Here is an 18,369-nt window from a genome sequence, read left to right as displayed (position 1 = left end):
CAAAAAAAAAAAAAAAAAAAGTCAAAACGAACTGCTGAGGGGCAGTGATAACGGTTAGTGTCCCCGACAACCTCCGTAGTGTCATTTAGCCTGTTGTTAGCCACTGCCACTCGTAAAGACTCATAAGCGCTTTATAATTCAAACGTGGGGTATTTACTGACGTATTTTATGCTGAAAACAAAACATGAAAATCTCATAACCTGTTTACCTGATGACAGACTTACAGAGTCTAGCTGACTGCGATTATACAAATAGGTTAGGTCTATTAAAACACTATACACATATATCATGACGGTGATCCCCTACATGATTTCTTTTTGTCTTTTTGTCCATGCTCTACAAAGTTGTAGTGTGTGGCTTGGCGTGAGGATGTGAATCTGACCACGTGTAATGTGAGATACATTCCGAACGTGCAACACAAATACACAGGGAGTATGTGGCAGACATTTTTTAATAGTTGTCCTTTGCCCTGTCTGTCTCCTCCGACTTGATCTGTCACTGGCAAAAAAAAAAAAAAAAAACAGAGACTGAAGAGACGGAGAGACATGCACAGTCCATTAGAGGAGGGTGAGGGTCAGTGCAGGGTAACCATGGTGACACAAGGTCCCGCTTTTAGCCCGTATCCCTGAGCCATCTACTGCATGACCATTTATACACCTATAAACACAAGCGTACACACACACAAGCACTGACAAAATGCATTAAAGTAGTCTGACAAGTGAGGAGGCAAGTGAGGTAGAGGGATGTGGGGGGGGGGGGCTTTCTTGTCCCGGGGGCAGAGGATCCAATCTAAGCACTGGAGCAGCAAGTACAGTGTCTTGTCAGAGTCTTCAGTCGCTTTCTTTTTTTGTGCTGTTGAGCAGCCATGATATAGACCCAAAGTTACAATTCTATTCCCACAAAACTTAAATCCACAAATCATCTGGATTCAACAGTGAAGTGATCAGCCTCAGGGGACTGCAGCTCTGGATAAAACTGAAGGCACCTTTAAATCACCTCTGTCGCTCAAAAATCAGCCGGGGATGCTCATGAGTACTCGTGTTCGTAGTGTTTAATGCAAGTGCTCGCATGCGGAAATTACTTTCAATGCCAATCAAAATCAATATTTTCTTCCCTCGATGCTTTCCATACACACAATCATGACTTGTCTCCTCCCTCTGTCATGCAGTAATGCGTATTTGATTGCAGGTGTGGCAGTAAAGACACAAACTGTCAACACTTCCTCGGAAAAATCGCACCCGGGGTGGAATTTATAGATAATAACAGATGTTGTATTGTAGACAGGAGTGAAGGTCAGGGCATGTCAATAAAATGCTATGTATGGGGCATGATGGCTGCGTCAACCTTGTACACAAACGCACAGAGTTGTCTTGACACACACACACACACACACACACACACACACACTTGCACTAATCTTTTCCCCTGCAGTGTGTCCAGTGATTTTCATTGTTCTGCATTAAAGTGACAGTTAGCAGCTTCAAGGACAGCTCGCTGTCCTTTCACATAAACACTACTGTATGGTTCTGCTTATTATAGCTTTGTCAGGTGGGGCAACAACAACGCAGCAATGGGAAATCAGCAAGCAGTACAAAAAAAACCCTCAACAGAACAGTTCTGCACATCTTTTTACCAAAAGCTCTGAATATTAGGCAGACTCATTCTAATCTCTTATCTGTTTTTTCACGACATATGAATTAAGGTTGAGGGAGCGCGTGTCTGAAATTGAAAATACTCATTGGGTAGCTGATTAAAGTTCATTCATCCAAGTATAAGGAAAAAAAACTTGTTCTTTAAATAGTTCTCTTACCCCTGTGATCAAAAACATTGATCTGAAGCTCAATTCTTCTTCTTCTTCTTCAGGTTATTCTATAAATAGTTTTCTATTAAATATAGCAACTTCTGATCAGCCCATGTTAATTTCAGGCTTAAATGAACAACTCGCTTTAGCATCTGACAGTTCCACAGTGTACATACATGAAGTGAAGAGACCTTAATCCTGACCCCCTTCCCCTGCCCGACAACCTCACACTGGCCTCCCAAAAAGCGGAGGCCGGCCGGGGCCATTAGTCTACTAGCCGCAGGGCGAAATGTCTGCTAGCATCTTCAGCTGAAACAGAGATAAGAGCTCGGAGGGAGTTGCCAAGGTGGAGTGACATACATTGATTTTTCTCCTCTTGGCTGACTTGATAAAATAAAACTCAGTTCACTGGCTGACACTCTCACCCTCTCTTTTTTTCCCTCCCTCTCTCCCTCTCTCTCAGAGTAAGAAACATGCCAACAAGGTACGTCTGTTCTACATGCTTCACCCTGAAGACGGCGGACCACCTTCCAAGAGACTGAGGCCAGATAACCCAGTATGCTCTCATTATGTGTGTGTGTGTGTGTGTGTGTGTTTCTGTGTTGCTGAACATACAACGATCCCCTCACTCTTACTTCATTTATCATCTAAGTGGTCAACAGATCAACCTGTTTTTTTTCTGTGTAACAGCAAACTGAAGCATGTTTTCATGACAGACACTAGTGACTGGCCTCAGTCTAATCCTTCGCTGGGCCTGTCCACACTCACTCAGGCTTTTCCACAGCAGCCGAGTGCTCATGGGAACATCTGATCTGTTGTGTGCAGTTGTTGTGCTATAATTCTCCCAGGAGAGGTTGTGCTTTCGCTGTGGTGCTTCTGGTAAGATTTAGTCGAAGGCAAACGCCACCAAAGCAGCTCTGTATCTGACTATTGCAGGCCGTGCCTAGGGAGGTCAGTGCATTACCAATGTTCGTGTGTCTGTATGCGTGCGTGTGTGTGTGTGTGTTTGCATGCCGTAGGTGGGCCATTGTGTCTGTTTATTTCCAAGGCCCTGTTCTGCAATTGTAGCAAATGCTGAGGCTGCATTTGCATCCATCCGAAGCAAACATCTATTTTGCCGTTGATTAAAATTTCACTTTGTGTTGATGGGTTTTGTGTGTGTTTGCGTCAGTTTGAGTGTGTGTGTGAAAAGAAATGTGAGCGTAATAGACCATTGTGTGGAGGGATACAGCACTATAGTACATTGTGTGCCCCGCTTATCTGGCAAGCCTATAAATCCCACATGGCGAGGAACGCACATACACACGCAGTATACATGAGCCACACACTCTGAGGACACAGCTGGTGGAAAAATAAAGCTTATCAAACTAACTGACAAATTCTAGCTGTGCCAGAGAGAGAAAGGGCAGAGAAGGAGGGGGAGGAGGTGCAGCGCCAACAGCCAAGACCCTGGGACGTGGTGCTGGGCCAATTAGCTCTGTGCAGCGATGACCCTCTGTCCTCCACTGACAGGACGCTCACAACAAAAAGAAGAGGGAGCTGAAATGTTTACCCCCAGCGAGTGATCTCAGGTTGCACTTCACGATTAAGCAATGCAAAGTTGGAAAAACCCTGAATAATGATGTTTGTGGCTGCAAGCAAACATCTTCAAAGTAAGCAGATTTCAGATCAAATCCATAAATCCAGCAGGGCAAATGCATGAAGACAGATCTGGATTAACACATTTTGAGTATAAGCAGCCAGAACTGCCACATGGGGCAGGAGTCACATCTTCCTCAAACCATGCGTGTTGATATATTAATGTTCTTTATTGGAGAGGTGACACCTTGTCTGTTTTACAAAGCAGAACCTCTCCCCTCACCATCACATGTAGTGTGTCTCCATTCTCACACTAGTACCTTTATCTATGTGCATCCAAGGTCTCTTTGCATATCTGTTTCACAAGCCAAAAGTTTGAGATCCATTCAAGAAGCTCCAGTGCAGTGCAGACTTATTACATTCAGGCCCATGTGATGCTTGAAAAGAGTTTGTAGATGGTGTTCATAGCTGTTCCTCACAGCCACACTCGAAGGCAGAGTGAAAAGCCGTCAGCCGGAGAGGAGCGAGACACGATAATGGCTTAGAATAAGAATAGCAGTGCACATGTTAACAGCCTCTCCTTGGAAGTATTTAGATATGGTTAATCACACCAAATATGACTGACGTAATGGTTGGAGGAACAAAAAAAATGACAGCTGGAGAGAGAAGGGAAGCAAAAGGAAAAACTATTGTCTGGTTTCTTTACCCCTCTATGACAGTATCTTTGAGTCGTGCACAAAGCAAGACATTGAGGGCTTCATCTTGGGCTTCAGAGATCCTCTCTGACACATATTTACGATTTTCCAACTTGTTATGGACCAAAAGACTAATGGATCAGTTGAGAGGATAATCGAAACATTAATGGACAATGAAAATAATCGTTAGCAGCAGGCGTTTGAAGCATCAGGCTGGACTAAAAATAGCATTTGCCACCACGGAACTATACCAAACTGCGACGTGCGTGTGAGCCGTCTCGTACCTTCAAGACTCTTGAAATGCGGAATATGTTTCTCAACACAAGCCGTACAATCAGATGGAGAAAGGTGATAAACGTGCACCATGCTGCAGACGCTCATGAAATACTGGAGGCATGTCGAGGGCACGCGGGCTGACAAACGCACTCACACACATACTGTAGAGATATACACACCTGCGTCTCCATCTGTCTCCCTAAGTGAATAAGACATGACTCAGCCCCTCCTGGCTCTCACCTCATACGGGACACTGAATACACACCAAAAGGCTATACGCACACGCGCGGACACACACGCACACTCAGCTCATCTACTGTACCGTACTGCGAGCGCCACAGCTAGCACTTTGTTCATAACCTTTCACGCAGAGATATGACATTGATTATCTGACAACGCGGGAGAACTGATGTAAAACGTAGCTAATCTCCAGAGATGAAATTCTCGCCATTCAATTTGGGATCAAGTTTTCTTCTTTCACATCTTTCATCTTCTTCTTTTATTTATTTATTTATTTTTCTTTTTTTCCCCTTTTCTCTCCCCGGGGAAGTTTTGCACATCTTTACTCTGCATTTCATCTCGGTGTTTTGCCCCTTTGTTCTCGTAACGATTGACACGGTGCGGTCCAATGGGAGCGGCAGAGCAGGATTTTCAAGGAGTGAATCAAATGCCAGCCTCTACCCGGTGTAAAATGCCATGCCTGGAGGTTTGTGTGTTTGTGTGAAGGTGAGAGTGTTACCATAGAACAAACATGGGGAAAGTAGGTCGTAAAGGTGTTCCCAGATGAAAGGGGGGGGGACTTTATCCTTTATTCTCTCCCTATTCTCCACCGTGCTCTTTTTCTCCGTCTGAGCAGTTTTCTTCTCGCGCAAAAGGGCAAGAGATAACAAAATGCCTTTTTTCCCCCCCTCGCCTTTCATTCTCCTCTAATGCTATATTTGCACCGTCGCTCCTTTCAATTTACACTTTCAGCGCTTCTTCAAACTCCAAATGAGAGCGTCTGTTTCCCTGCGCTGCTCCATGTGTATATTTAGCAATGTTTCCCACAGCGCCTCGACACAGAGCAGTAGGAGAAAAGTAAGGAGGAGCAGAGAGAAAGCAAAACAGAAGGAGATGAAGATTAACACAGCTAATTAGGAGTCTATTGTTAGGTGCATGAGCAAGGATGAAGCCACCCAAACACAAAATATTCTGCAATGCAGACGTCACTGTAGGGCCACATGCAGGTTTCTGGCATGCACACAAACAGGAACAACAATTGGGTCGCATGCAAATCAGCTCTCAACAGATGCGCGAGGTTCGACAGGTAGAGACGGTGAGCGACAAAACACAGCGAGGAATACCGAGATGAGCGACGGCAGGAATCTAGAAATCAAACGCGACGAAACAAAAAGGTTGATGACTTTCAGCGGAGACGGGCGGCGGAGGGAAACAGTGAGCTGGAGATGCTGTTTATTGTTTAAAGTGGTTCAGCGGAGTGGCAGCTGTAATGAGCTGACAATTATTCACATGTCAGTCACCCACACACACTTGAAATTGTTTAAAACTTTCCCCGCACTCTCACTGAAATCCCTGGTGTAACATCTGTCACTGAGCGACAGGATTCGCGTTGCCTTCCTCCTTTCAAGTACGTTCGTCTTTGTGTTTCAGTCAAAGCTCGGTCGACTGCTTCTATTGCTCTTCAGTGTGTTGTGACAGGTGAGACCACTGCCACTGCAGGCTGCCGCAGAGAGGCAGCTCAGCCTCTTCGTCCCGAGTCTAGAACCACGCAGTCGCGGGACGTCGGCTCGCCGCGGTTCATTTTCCTCGTCCTGGTGCAACAAGGTTTGGGCAGAACCAGATCTCAGCAGCTCTGCCCATGGGGAGGGAAGATGTAGACAAAGTAGGGGAAGGGGGGAAGAACAATAGTGGGAGAGGAGGAGCAGAGAGTACACATGAGGGAGGATCAGAATGAGGAGAGATGCTAATGGGGGAGCGATGGAAGAGTAGGTGAGAGGGATGGATGGAGTGAGAGGGAGTGAGACTCGTCCTCACGGGCGACGTGTCTCCCACGACACAATCATGAATAAAGATCATGGGGTAAATATAGACCAACTTCTTTATACATACAAACACACAAATATGCACACACTTGATAAATGTGCCCACAAAGCACAATTAATGAATCTGTACCAACTGAGAAGGAGAAGCAAGTGAGCTACTGGTGGAGATGGAGGGGGATGAGGGGGGGTGTGTATGGGACAGTTCAGAGAAAGCCTTTAACATGATCACAGCAGGGACAGGCACGGGGAAGGAGAGGAGGCGAGGCGTAGCGGGGGAGGAGGAGAAGGGGTGGCGAAGGCCTGCCAATATAGATAAATATTTCATCCCACAACACACAGAGTCACTGAGACTGGTGCCCAGAGGGAGGGAGGGAGAGAGGGGGGAGAGAGAGAGAGAGAGAGAGAGAGAGAGAAAGGGCCGAGACCGAGGGCAAGGCAAAAAGACAAAAAAGCAAGCGAGGAAGAGAGGGATGGAGAAAGAAGGGAGAGAAGACGAAGGGAGGAAGAGAGAGGGATGGGACAGCTGAGAGACAAAGCTAAGCCTGGAAGGTAAAGGTGTCCTTAACTCTCACATCCGCTGTCTGTGACGCTAACCAGGGCCGACACAAGACACACACACACACACACACACACACGCATGCATCCACAGAGACGCGCAGCGCACACCCACACACACAGACATGGTGTCGCAGACACTTTTCTATTATTGTCCTCTCCCTCGCAGAGACGGAGGTTTCTCTCCTCCGACTCGACTCCGGGACCAGAGAGAGCGCTGGTGTGAAAAGGAAGAAGGGAGAAAAATGAAAGGGAGGGACAGATGGGAGGGGTGCGCAAACAAACAAAAAAGAGGGAGAAGACGCAGAGACAGAGAGAAGAAGAGTGTGGATGAACTGACAGTGAGACGGTGGAGGTTCGGCGTGCGCAGCCAGCAGAAGAAAGAGACTCGGGAAACAGCTGTGCAGAATGAAAATGTTGCACTGAAAGAGTGAAATGTAACTCTTCTCAGAAGACGGCCGTGTTTCATCTGTTGTTTGCTTTTTTTTCATCCTCTCCCTGTTTTATTCCACATATTTTAAGAACATTACACCCTCTGTGCGATTAAGTCATACCTCATTCCAAAACTACAAACATTATTATGCTGCTATAACTGCCTCCGCAATTTTGGCAAGGCCGTCCTCAAACCTGGCTGCTCCGGTTCAGCCTCCAGAGCATTAGTCAGGTCAGGCAAGGATGCTGGATGATATGGTCTGGCTCACAGTCTGTCCTAATTCATCCCAAAGGTGTTGGATGGGGTTGAGGTCAGGTCTTCATGCAGGCTCACCAAACTCAGAAAAGCATGTGTTACTACAAGGCTGAAAGCACGAAGCCTATCGTTGTACACAGAAGCAGTTTAATCTCCCTTAAGTAGAACTATAAAATCTCAGACCAAAGACACTACAATGTGTGGACACTTCAAGGCTCTGTATGTTTTTTTTCACACAGTTGTTGTCAAAAGAGTTTTATCATTAGAGAGTTTTTAGATCACTTCTCAGTTTTTTCAGAACATTTAGTGCACATTAAGCCCCCCGACCACACGGAGACTCGCTTCAAAAGTGCCTTGGAGAAGCTTGTTATGTGCAAAACAACGCGGTGCCTGCAGAGCGGGGCTGCGCGGCCAACTGGCCGTCATATGTAACGGATGGAAAATGATCGGAATTAATGAAAATATTCCAGCTTCTAAAGTCTGCTAGAAAAATGTGGCGCTCGTTGCTAAAGAGAAGCAAATGCCAGGATCACTGAAATCATTACTGCTATTTTGGATGATTTCTAAATATTACTGGATTGTTTTGCTTCTCCTGACATGCAACCTACAGTGTATTTCAGTTTTTCTAAGTTTAGAATCGCAGAAAACGGCTACGGAGAATAAGCAAATACGGCTTGAATCCTGCGCGCGTGTGTGTTCTTGTGTATTTGCATGTGCGGCGCGTGTGTGCTTGTTCATTTGTGTCAATCAGGCGGTGGGTCTTTTTGTTTGTGTTCCCTCTCTCCCGTGGGGAGCAACTCCCCCTCATCATTAGTAATGAACCAGCAGCGGTGAAGGGGCCAAGCCACAGTTTCAGCCCAGAGAGACAGATGAATATTTGATCAGCCTTCTCTTTGCTTGTGTGAGTGTGCATGCGCGTGTGTGTGTGTGTGTGTATGTGTTTGTGTGTGTGATAGAGAGAGAAAGAGAGAGTGGGAAAAAGACAAAGCTTAGTGAGGTCGGTGCAAAGTGTACCTCTACATTTCTCATCTTCTGCGGTCTCTCTCTTCTCACCTTCACCTCTTCCCACCTCTCTTTTCACATCATTCCTGTCTTCACCTCTGCCACCCTGTTTGCTCCTTCACCTCCCTTACCCTCTCCTGCCTCTCCCCTCCTCCTGTAGGACTGTGCAGAGACAGAGGTGGACAGGAACAAGTGCTGTACCTTGTGTAACATGTTCTTCACCTCTGCCATCGTGGCCCAGTCCCACTACCAGGGCAAAACCCACGCCAAGAGAGTCCGCCTCGTGCTGGGGGAGCCGACCAACCTGCCCGCAGCCATGACCAGCCCTACCAACACAGGTATCTCACACCTTCTGCCTCTGGGCTTGATTCCAGCAACGTGACCAAACCCAGCGCATCCAACCATGCACCGTTGGAGGTTTGTGTCTTAAGCACTTGAGCCGAGATGCTTTGACGATGATCACAGCAGTGGCCGAGCGTGCGTGTGGAGACAGAGAGAATAGAGCATTAACGCTATTCTTTGAGCTTGCAGGTTGTTGTCTGTGTGTCTTCGGGCCAGACTTGAAAGTGAAAGCTTGACAAGTCCAATCTATCAGTCTTCCGACTATAAACCAGTGCTCTAATGATCAACCCTGTCAGCCCTGGCTGATCAATACCTGTATTGGATTCCAGTCTTGGTGTTTGCACACAGAGCCCGTCCTCACCACGACCAGGAGTTATTACCTTCGTCTTTAAACCGCCGTCTCACCTCTGCTCCCACGAGTCACCCGGACATTCAGTTTTTGGCGACATGTATCATTGAACTATTTTTAGTTCAAAGCATGTGTTTTGTATCTGAAGTGGATTTTTACGGCTTTAGCAACGCCTCAGTCAAAAACTCTAGCCTGGTTATGAAAAGGGAGGAAGAAGTGTCTAACATGCCAGAGGCCAAAGGAGTAAAACTATGAAAGTGAAGACAGCCTTTCATTTATTTAGGTCTTATGATTTATATAAAAAAAAAAAAAACTTCTGAACAAGTCAAAACATCCTCAAATTGATTTTTGTTTGTGCTCATGATTGTTTAAGATGAGCAACATTTTCTTTTTTTTTTTTTTAAGTGTCAGTGCTGGTGAGTAGTCTCCAGGGAAGCTTTACATAATGTGATTCAAATTGGATTCAGAGTGAAAATTCAAAGAGCCATAAACACACGATCGCTAAAAAATGGAGTGTTATAATCAAGCCCCTGCGTGACTTTTGCCAAACTTTGGCCTACTTTGGAGAAGTGTCACTTCTGTACAGCCGCTGCCGTGGAGTTTGCGCGGTTTTGTGACAGTGGGACCTGGAGGAAAAGAAACAAGAGAACATGAGCGAGACGAGAGGAAAGAGTGACCTGGGAGAGAAGAAGAAGATTTCAGGAGAGATTAAAGTCAAAAGTAGCCTTCATGATCACTCTGAGATGAGCGCTCCACAGAAGATGCACATCCGAGCTGACAGGCCTGCGCACGAATGGACGCACAATCGTCAGAAACACACACACAGGCAGGATGACTGATGCTTGAACATTTGTGTGAGATGCAAACAGGCACATGCAAACATACACACACACATAAAACCACACAGTGAGGACAGAGAAAGCAAAGGCCATGTGTGACGGAGAAGCCCTTGAGAGGTAAAGAGCAGAGACTGTACCTGTGTTCCCTCCCCTATCGCACACACACCTCCTCCTCCTCCTCCTCCTCCTCCTCCTCTTCCTCCTGCACGCACACCATCACACACACTCCCAGCTCCCCGCTCCGTGAAAAACACTTACTTCTGCTCCAGTGTGCAGAGATCACAGTTATGAGAAAAGAAAGGGTGGGAAAACAAGGGATGGAGAGGAAAAAAAAAAGAAAAAAAAAACACATCCGAGGATCTCTCCCTGTTGCTGCTCAGCACGCGCCGTCTCCTCCTCAGAGCCGTCAGAGCTCAGGAGCCTCACTCACGCACAGGCCTCGTGCAAACACACACAAACCAGTGTTACACCGGGGATCGGACGGCCTCGTCTTTGAGATTAATAGCAGAAAAATGAAAAGACAGCAGAAGAGATGCAGGGTTGAAAGTGAGATTACAGCGAGGCGAAGGCAAACACAGGCGAAGGCAATGTGAGTGGGTGTGGTTGGTGAGATGAGCCGAGACACGGCCATAGATACAGTAACTATGTGAACAGAGCCCCAAGACACATCAAGGTATGAGCAGCCAATCAGCTCGCAGGGGCTAGAGTCAAGTCAACACGGAAAATAAATAAATAAATAAATAAATAGAAAAAAATCACACACAAACTAACACACCTCAGGCTCATGGTCAATTCATGCCTGCACTTCATTTGTTATCAGCGAGACGACGTGATGTGAGTCATTTTGGCTTGAGAAGTACGTGTAGGCTTTTGTTTGTGAGGTAAAATGTTTAAACATGCAGCACTGAGGCTGTGTAGTCATAGTCGGTAGATCTCATTGACACATTGTAGATGGCGTGCCGGCACATTTGGACATGCCATCTGGCATCTGAAGCTTTCTCACACGATCTGGCCGTGGACCTAACACCCCCTCCCTGTGTTCAAATAAACAGTTTGAGCGAAGAGGATTTTCTTTTAATACGCATACTGTACCTTACACACACCCGAGCATCCTATTCTGGAGCTTCATTCATGCACGCAAACACAAACACACACACACACACACACACACACACACACACACACACTTCAGCGATCACACAGCTTTGAAAAGCGTGGCCTATACGTTCCATCCACACCCACATGCACACACAAACACACATGTAGCCACGTACGCACAATCTCAGTCTTCGCTGCGTGAGCCGTGACCGCGTCCTGTGGACATGTCCCTGCCTGTTGGCTATTAATGGGCAATCGCCATGGTAACCGGTGTCATGTCATGAGTAGCAGGTCACCTGGAAGTCTGCCAGATCTTTTTTTGCTCACAGAGAGGAGAGGAGAGGAGAGGAGAGGAGAGGAGAGGAGAGGAGAGGAGAGGAGAGGAGAGGATGAAAGGGGAGGAAAGATGAAAGGGGAGGATGTAGGTTAAAAAAAAAAAAAGGTAAAGCAGGAAGGTTTTGCGAGTACAGTAGATGTGAGTTTCTAGCACTTGCAGACTGGTCCCTGGAGCGCCGGCAGCTTCCTCCTGACCCTCATCTATGCTGCACAGATGTGGCTTACAGCCGTCTATTACTCTTCACGCTCACTTTCCATCAGTACTGTCTAAATCTAGAGCTTTTAAATGAACACATACGGGTGTGTGTAAGGAAGTACTGGAGGTGTGTGTATGCATCTGAATATGAATGCCTGGCATTTCAATGTTAATGTAATCCATGAAAATATTTCATTTCATGTCATTTTTGCCTTAAAACTCAATTTGCATTTGAATGAACGTTAATATGCTCTCTCGCTCTCTTCCTCCCTCTGTAATCACTCACCCTGCACCTATCTGTTCACCTCTCTCGCCCCCCAGATTCCTCCCCTTCCACTCCAGTTCCCGCAGACCCCACGGCGTGTCCCCCTCCTCCCCCCGCCTTGCCCTGGCCCATGGCGGTAGTCGGTGGCAACGGCGGCAGAGAGGCGGGGAAGTACTGCTGCTTGTGCGGAGCCTGGTTCAACAACCCGCTGATGGCCCAGCAGCACTACGAGGGCAAGAAACACCGCAGGAACGCAGCCAGAGCACGCCTCCTGGAGCAGCTAGCGGGCAGTCTGGATGCCACGGAGAGCACAGGTCAGCCTCTTGGGCCCGAGCCCGACACAAGTGTCAAGAGGCGGGTACTGGGGTTGTCGCGACTTTGTATGTTGAAAGGCGATCAGGGGGGGAGATCACATTGGAGATCTGTGGCGGTGAGGGTGGACTGAATGTCCATATAGGCCTTTTATTGTGGTGTACATTTCACAGATGTAATACAGAGGTAAGCCACACCACTAGCTCGCAGATAAAATTAGCAACGTCAGGCAGTTACTGTAAAGATTCACATCCACCATGTATGTGGACACAAACACGGCCTCTACAGCTGACTACATGTCTTCTGTGCCCTTAAAGCGTACTTTGTGTGTCCTTTCCTTCGATCAACCTCCTCTGCAGTCGGAGTGTTCATCCAGTAAACAATAAATGTGATACAGAATGGTTGGAATACCTTCTTAAAATTAAAATTTAGATGCAGAATTATAAAGTTTTATAGTTCTGCAGGAGGGTCATAACGGGACTTTCCTGAATTCAAGAGACACTAAACCACTTTTACAGTTGAAAGTCCATGGGTGCATCAGTGCCGGGCAAATAATCGCATTTTATTTTCAATTTCGGCTTCCAATGATCATTAAAATAAGTTGAAAGAGATAAAATGATTATTATGCCTCGTTTTGTCTTGTGCTGTTATAAATCCAGCACACCGCTTTTCTTTACAACAGTGCTTTTTCGACCTTCCCTATGAAGCCAGACTTACTCTTGGCCAGGTTGTGACGTGTAGTTGAGCTTACTGCAGTTAAGGGAGTCACTGATGGAAAAACAGCCGTCGCTTGGATTTTGATGCGTTTCTAACCCCGCTGCTATGATACTGGTAACGAGCAGGCAAAAGGGATGAGAGTCACATTTCAGCAGTTCTTTCTCCCATTTTTTTAAAGCAAATAAATGACAGTATAATGCGCTTTGTACACGTCATTATATTTCTCATATTATCATTTTTGGTTGAATTATGTTTGTGGCTCATGGAAAAAACTGTTTTTACTTTAATGTTCAACAAATGGCTGACACTAATGAGTGATCTAAATAATCAGGATCTCAATATTGACCAAAATAATCTTGATTTTTGTCATAATCAAGCAGCCCTAGAGGTCACCCTCTGGTGATGGTTGTTTCAAGTTTAAAGCAACCATTTTGGACCTTTTAGCGAGATTCCTGTCTCTTATACTGTCAGCAATCCTCTCCCCTCTCTCTGCATCACCACATATGCATGACTCCTTTTTTTTTTTTTTTTTTCAGGGGCAGTTTTTTTTTTTTTTTGCCCCCTTTTCATTTCTCATTCCACCGCTTTGCGGAGTTATTTGTCCCGATTGCATAAAGCGTGCAGGGATACCTTTCCTTACTCTCTTACAAAATGAGCGCAGGGAGGAAAGACATGGGTTACTGACCAAACACTCTGAATATAGAGCTATTTAATGCATATTTTAATAAGACAATAACGCTTACAGCAGCTTTAATTTAATTTGTGGCTCTGACTGCTTTGTCAAGTATGAGAAATTAATGAGGTGACACTATCCGGATATCACAGTTGAATGCCCGGCTTGCAGTTTGATAGACATGGATCTGGTGGTTTAGGTCCAACAACAAAAAAAGAAAGAAAGAAAAAACTATCAAGTTGCATATCGTAACAGCAGAAGGCAACATGTTTAGAGCTTGACCCACATTGGGGACTAAATCTGGATAGCTCTGCTGAGCCAACTCTGACTATTGCTTTTTGAATGATTCCCCAACTTTACGGATATGTACAATTAATCACTGGAGTTCTCTTTGGAATGCTTTGGCTGGACTCTACGCCAGGAAAATAATGAGTTAGCTCATCCATCATCCCAAGTAAATATTTGTCTCTCCCAAGTGAAATCCTGACACATCTAATTCATCATCTGTTCGTCGCAGTCTGACCTTCCCATGTCGGCTGTCTGGGTTCACGGCCTCCTCATGTAACAGCATAGCTGTCACACTTGTTAGCTAGCATCGCACTGTGTCAAACTGTCAAAAGCAGCCATAGGGCCTCTGTTGGCATGTTGCATATAGCATACATACATAGAGCCGGAGCTCAGGCAGCTAAATAACCACACATTACACGCCTGTACATTTGCTGATGGTTTCAAAATTAGTCCCACTCCAGCTGAAGGATTAATAAGGCAGTTTGGAAAAAGGTTCCACTGTACAGTATTAATTGTTAAAACTGAGTTCAAACGACAGTTTTGATAGCCAGTCCTGGGTATTAATTACTGTGTTTCTCTCCTTTTATTCCTCCCTTCTCCCACGCAAACACTTCCACATACAAATGTAGCAGTAAGAGGACACTGATTCACATGCTTACACACACATTACTGCCAGGAGGGTATTCTAATGAAATTATTAATAGTATGTGGCACAGAAAGTGCCTTTTCCTTTCCTGGTTCCTATGAGTGATATCGTCCAACATCATCCCACTGCAGCACCCAGCCCAGCCACACAACACCTCTACAGCGTCCACACACGCATACACACACGCAAGTTTGACGCCACCACACACACATGCAGATCCTCTGTGAGCCGAAGCCGTGCCGTTTGCTTTGTGCTCCAGGTGCCATGACACAAACCATCATCTCAAGAAGCCAATCATATTAAAAGCGTGAGTCATGTTGCCGCCTACACTGGCTCAGAGGCTTTAAGAGGTGTCATGTTGGATATCGTCCTCCATCCACACACTGTGACCCAGATCCCACAACCTCAGCTGTTTTTTGGGTTATTTGGACTCAAAATCTCAGCATATAACAACAGAGCACATTTAAAATTCAAATACACAATGCACATTTTTAAAAGTCGGATTTGCCTTTTCTCATATCCGAGATAATCACGCTCAGCGGTGATTGACACTCCATGGCAAAATCTATTACCCGTCTTCTTTTCAAGGGCAACTGGTCTAAGATTTCTAAGTGAGCTTGCTTCTGACGGGATCTATTATATGTGCCATCAATCAAGTGTTTGTTCCAGCGCCTTTAGTCTGAAACACTTTGTTCATCAAAATACGTCTCCATCACTAGCGGTCGCCTTGCTCTTCAGTTCGACACATTTCCATCGGTGCAACTTTCGCACATCTGATTGGCTTTTATCACTACTTCAGGTGTGAAGTCACAGGTGTGCCTGGTGTACTCTCAGAGGGAGGGTCGAACGAAGCGGCAGCTGAGCAAAGGGGGGAGTAATGAGAAATTTGGTCTCGGCCAAGTGCAGATTCGTCTCTGCCTTTTTGTCCTTCCTCTCCTTCTGCGGAACTGTTTTCTTTTTACATCCTTTTTTATGTTTTTCACACCACCTTCCTGCGGCTGTACTCAGTCTTGTGTCCTTGTTTGTTGTTGCTATGACTGTTTTGTGTGTAAATGTGTGCGTGCGCGCCACTAGGGGCTCTGATCTCTTGTCATGTCTCATCTGTCTTCCTCATTAGCTCCCCACAAGGCACAGGTGAATTATTTACACGCCAATATTCCCTCTCTCTCCCGACAGTCTCCCTTGTTGTATTATCTGGTTGTGTCCTATTGATGATACTGACCTTTGCTTGTACTTCACTGTACTGCATATTCTGTTTTTGCTACCACCACCACCCCCCCCCTTTCTCTCAAAGACCGAAACGTATCACAAAATCCCCATGACATTTTTATCGACATTGTTTCTTACTCTTGAATTTTTCTGGTGTAATTGTGCAGACAGGGCACCGGGGAGATTGTCGTTATTTTCTACGGCTAGGTGCCAGACAAAACCCTTGGAAAAAGGATTATGGAGGTGGACAGCGTTTCAGTGGGGGGTGGGTACTGGCGAGGGACGGAGCCCGCCTGACTCAGCTGTGTCTTTACATAAATCACGACAGGGGTAGAAACCCCTCAAGACAGAGCCAGCGCGCTGTGTCTTCTCTCAGGAGACTGTAGAGAATTAGAGGCAGTGAGATAAGTGTCTAGGACTGCGGTGTGTGTCTGTGTATGAGTGTGTGCGTGTGTCTGTGAGGACCCCAGGAGAGGGTGAGGTACCAAAGCAGAGAAAATTGTGTGTAATTGATGACTGTGCCTGAGTTGGGAGACAGAGTTGACCTCCTCTCCCATGAGACAGTGCAAGCTGTCATACAGTCGCACAAGTGAGTGGACATTCATGCACACATAAACAAGATACATTGCAGGCATGGTAGACCCACATACAATTTACAAAACGTTGAAGTAGGTCTTCTATGAAAGCTCAATCCTTCTTGAGTACAGACTTAAATGTAGCTATAACATTATATATTAAATATAATATTCTTGGATTGGTACTAACGACTATGAACCCCTTGGTCTCTGGGTACCACATCATGACCGCCAACTTCTCCTAATACTCAGGATGTGTAGAAACTGAATCTGACTAAACATTGTACCATGTATGATGCAAACATGATGATAAACTTGGCCTTTACCTTTGACACCAGTTCCAGTGACTATGTGTAATGTGAAAGGGGCGTCTCGTAGTGAAAACTCGACAGCTTCCTGGCTCAACTCAGCTCTACGGAGCATTTTAGCATCTTTCAGCTCATTGTTTCGGTTTAACAGCCTAACTTTTGTGTTTCGCTTCACTGCTCTTCATCAGTGTTGTTTCCAGTAGCAGGAGGCAGCTGTTTTCACCCACTGAATGCCACCTGCTTAGCACCAAATGGCAGACAAAAATAAGCCACTAGCTGGTGGAGCAAAGAATCAGATATTCCCTCCGTAATTGGGAGTGTTGAACACATACTTGTCAGGTGGGCAGAAACACATCTCCAAATGAATGCTAATTACCAGCGTATTGTGTGTGTGTGTGTGTGTGTGTGTGTGTGTGTGTGTGTGTGTGTGTGTGTGTGTGTGTGTGTGTGTGTGTGTGTGTGTGTGTGCGCGCGAGCGTGCTTGTGTGCATCTCATCATTGCAAAACGGTTGTCCTGGAGACACCTTTTGAAGACACCTATGTCTGTCTGTCAGCAGACTTCTGTTTAAGCGAAAGCGCCACGACAGTGCAAGATGCAGTTGAAAACTTTGTTTTGCTGAGCTAAAACTGAATCCAACAAATCCTGTAAATCCTTACAGTATTGTTGTCAAGACCATCTAAACTGAGACTAAGTCATGACGAAGACCAGTGCGAGTCTCACCCCTGGTTTCCATCGGACACGTGCTTATGATGTTACCCGTGCGATGCTGTTTTGCTCCATACTCCATGCAACTGCATATCCCACAGAGAGCATTACAGCTGCAGAGCGTGCTATTGGCTGATACAGTAGACCTCCCGAGATTTTACTTATTTTGTCACATTCTCCTTGATTTGTCTTCTTCTACCATGAGTGCGTAGGCTATGTACTTAAACCCTTCTATGAAGTAATGTCAATGTAGTGAAGTGAAACGTGATCCTGAAACAATACAGCGTGTTTTATTTTGAAAATTCATTGTGTGACTTCGTGCCCGGCACAATGTGCTCTGTTCAGCTAGGCGCGGCTGTGTTCCGCATCTGTCAAAAATAGATCCGCCCTTATCTTCCAATATAAACCTTCATTAAGTGCAGAATGTCTAAAAAAAATATTCAGTACATTCATATCCCTGCAGCTGTGGTCTTGACTGGTCTTAAAAATGATTAAAAACAATCTCCTGAGAACGAGACAACGCCGAGTAAATATCCAGTCGATTTCAAGACGATACCTCGATCTCCAAAAATTGGTCTCCAAACCAAGCCAAATCTCAAGTACAACCACACCGCCATAATTACTGAGCACCTGATTATTAATACTGATGACGATTGAATATTCATGAAAGGGACGGTTAGCATGTTGATGGGAGTCGCAGCTGGTTTGCTACATGTGTTCGCCATATTGATGTTATATAATGTCTATTTTTTTGTTTGCACCTTGTATAAGTGGCCACCAAGTAGCAATAAAAACAATTATTACTGCTTCAGCAATGATCAAATAAGGAGTTTGGAACATTTAGTTGAATGAGAAACTTTTAAAGCATGATGT

The 18,369-nt window shown here is 45.6% G+C and overlaps 1 protein-coding gene across 3 annotated transcripts in view; it reads left to right on the top strand.

Annotated features, from left to right (window-relative positions):
- The window catches only part of zgc:171482 (zinc finger protein), a 55,246-nt gene that overhangs the window by 18,425 nt on the left and 18,452 nt on the right, over positions 1-18,369 (top strand). For all 3 annotated transcript variants that reach the window (XM_037124049.1, XM_037124048.1, XM_037124050.1), the window contains exons 3-5: positions 2,265-2,357; positions 8,798-8,975; positions 12,119-12,376. In XM_037124049.1, the coding sequence (XP_036979944.1) occupies positions 2,265-2,357; positions 8,798-8,975; positions 12,119-12,376 (529 nt within the window). The remainder of the gene's footprint in view (positions 1-2,264; positions 2,358-8,797; positions 8,976-12,118; positions 12,377-18,369) is intronic.

Source organism: Acanthopagrus latus, chromosome 15 (assembly GCF_904848185.1).
Source record: "Acanthopagrus latus isolate v.2019 chromosome 15, fAcaLat1.1, whole genome shotgun sequence".
NCBI classification, from domain to species: Eukaryota; Metazoa; Chordata; class Actinopteri; order Spariformes; family Sparidae; genus Acanthopagrus; species Acanthopagrus latus.
Note: the sequence above shows the minus strand (reverse complement) of the source record. Positions and strands in the feature narration are given on the sequence as shown.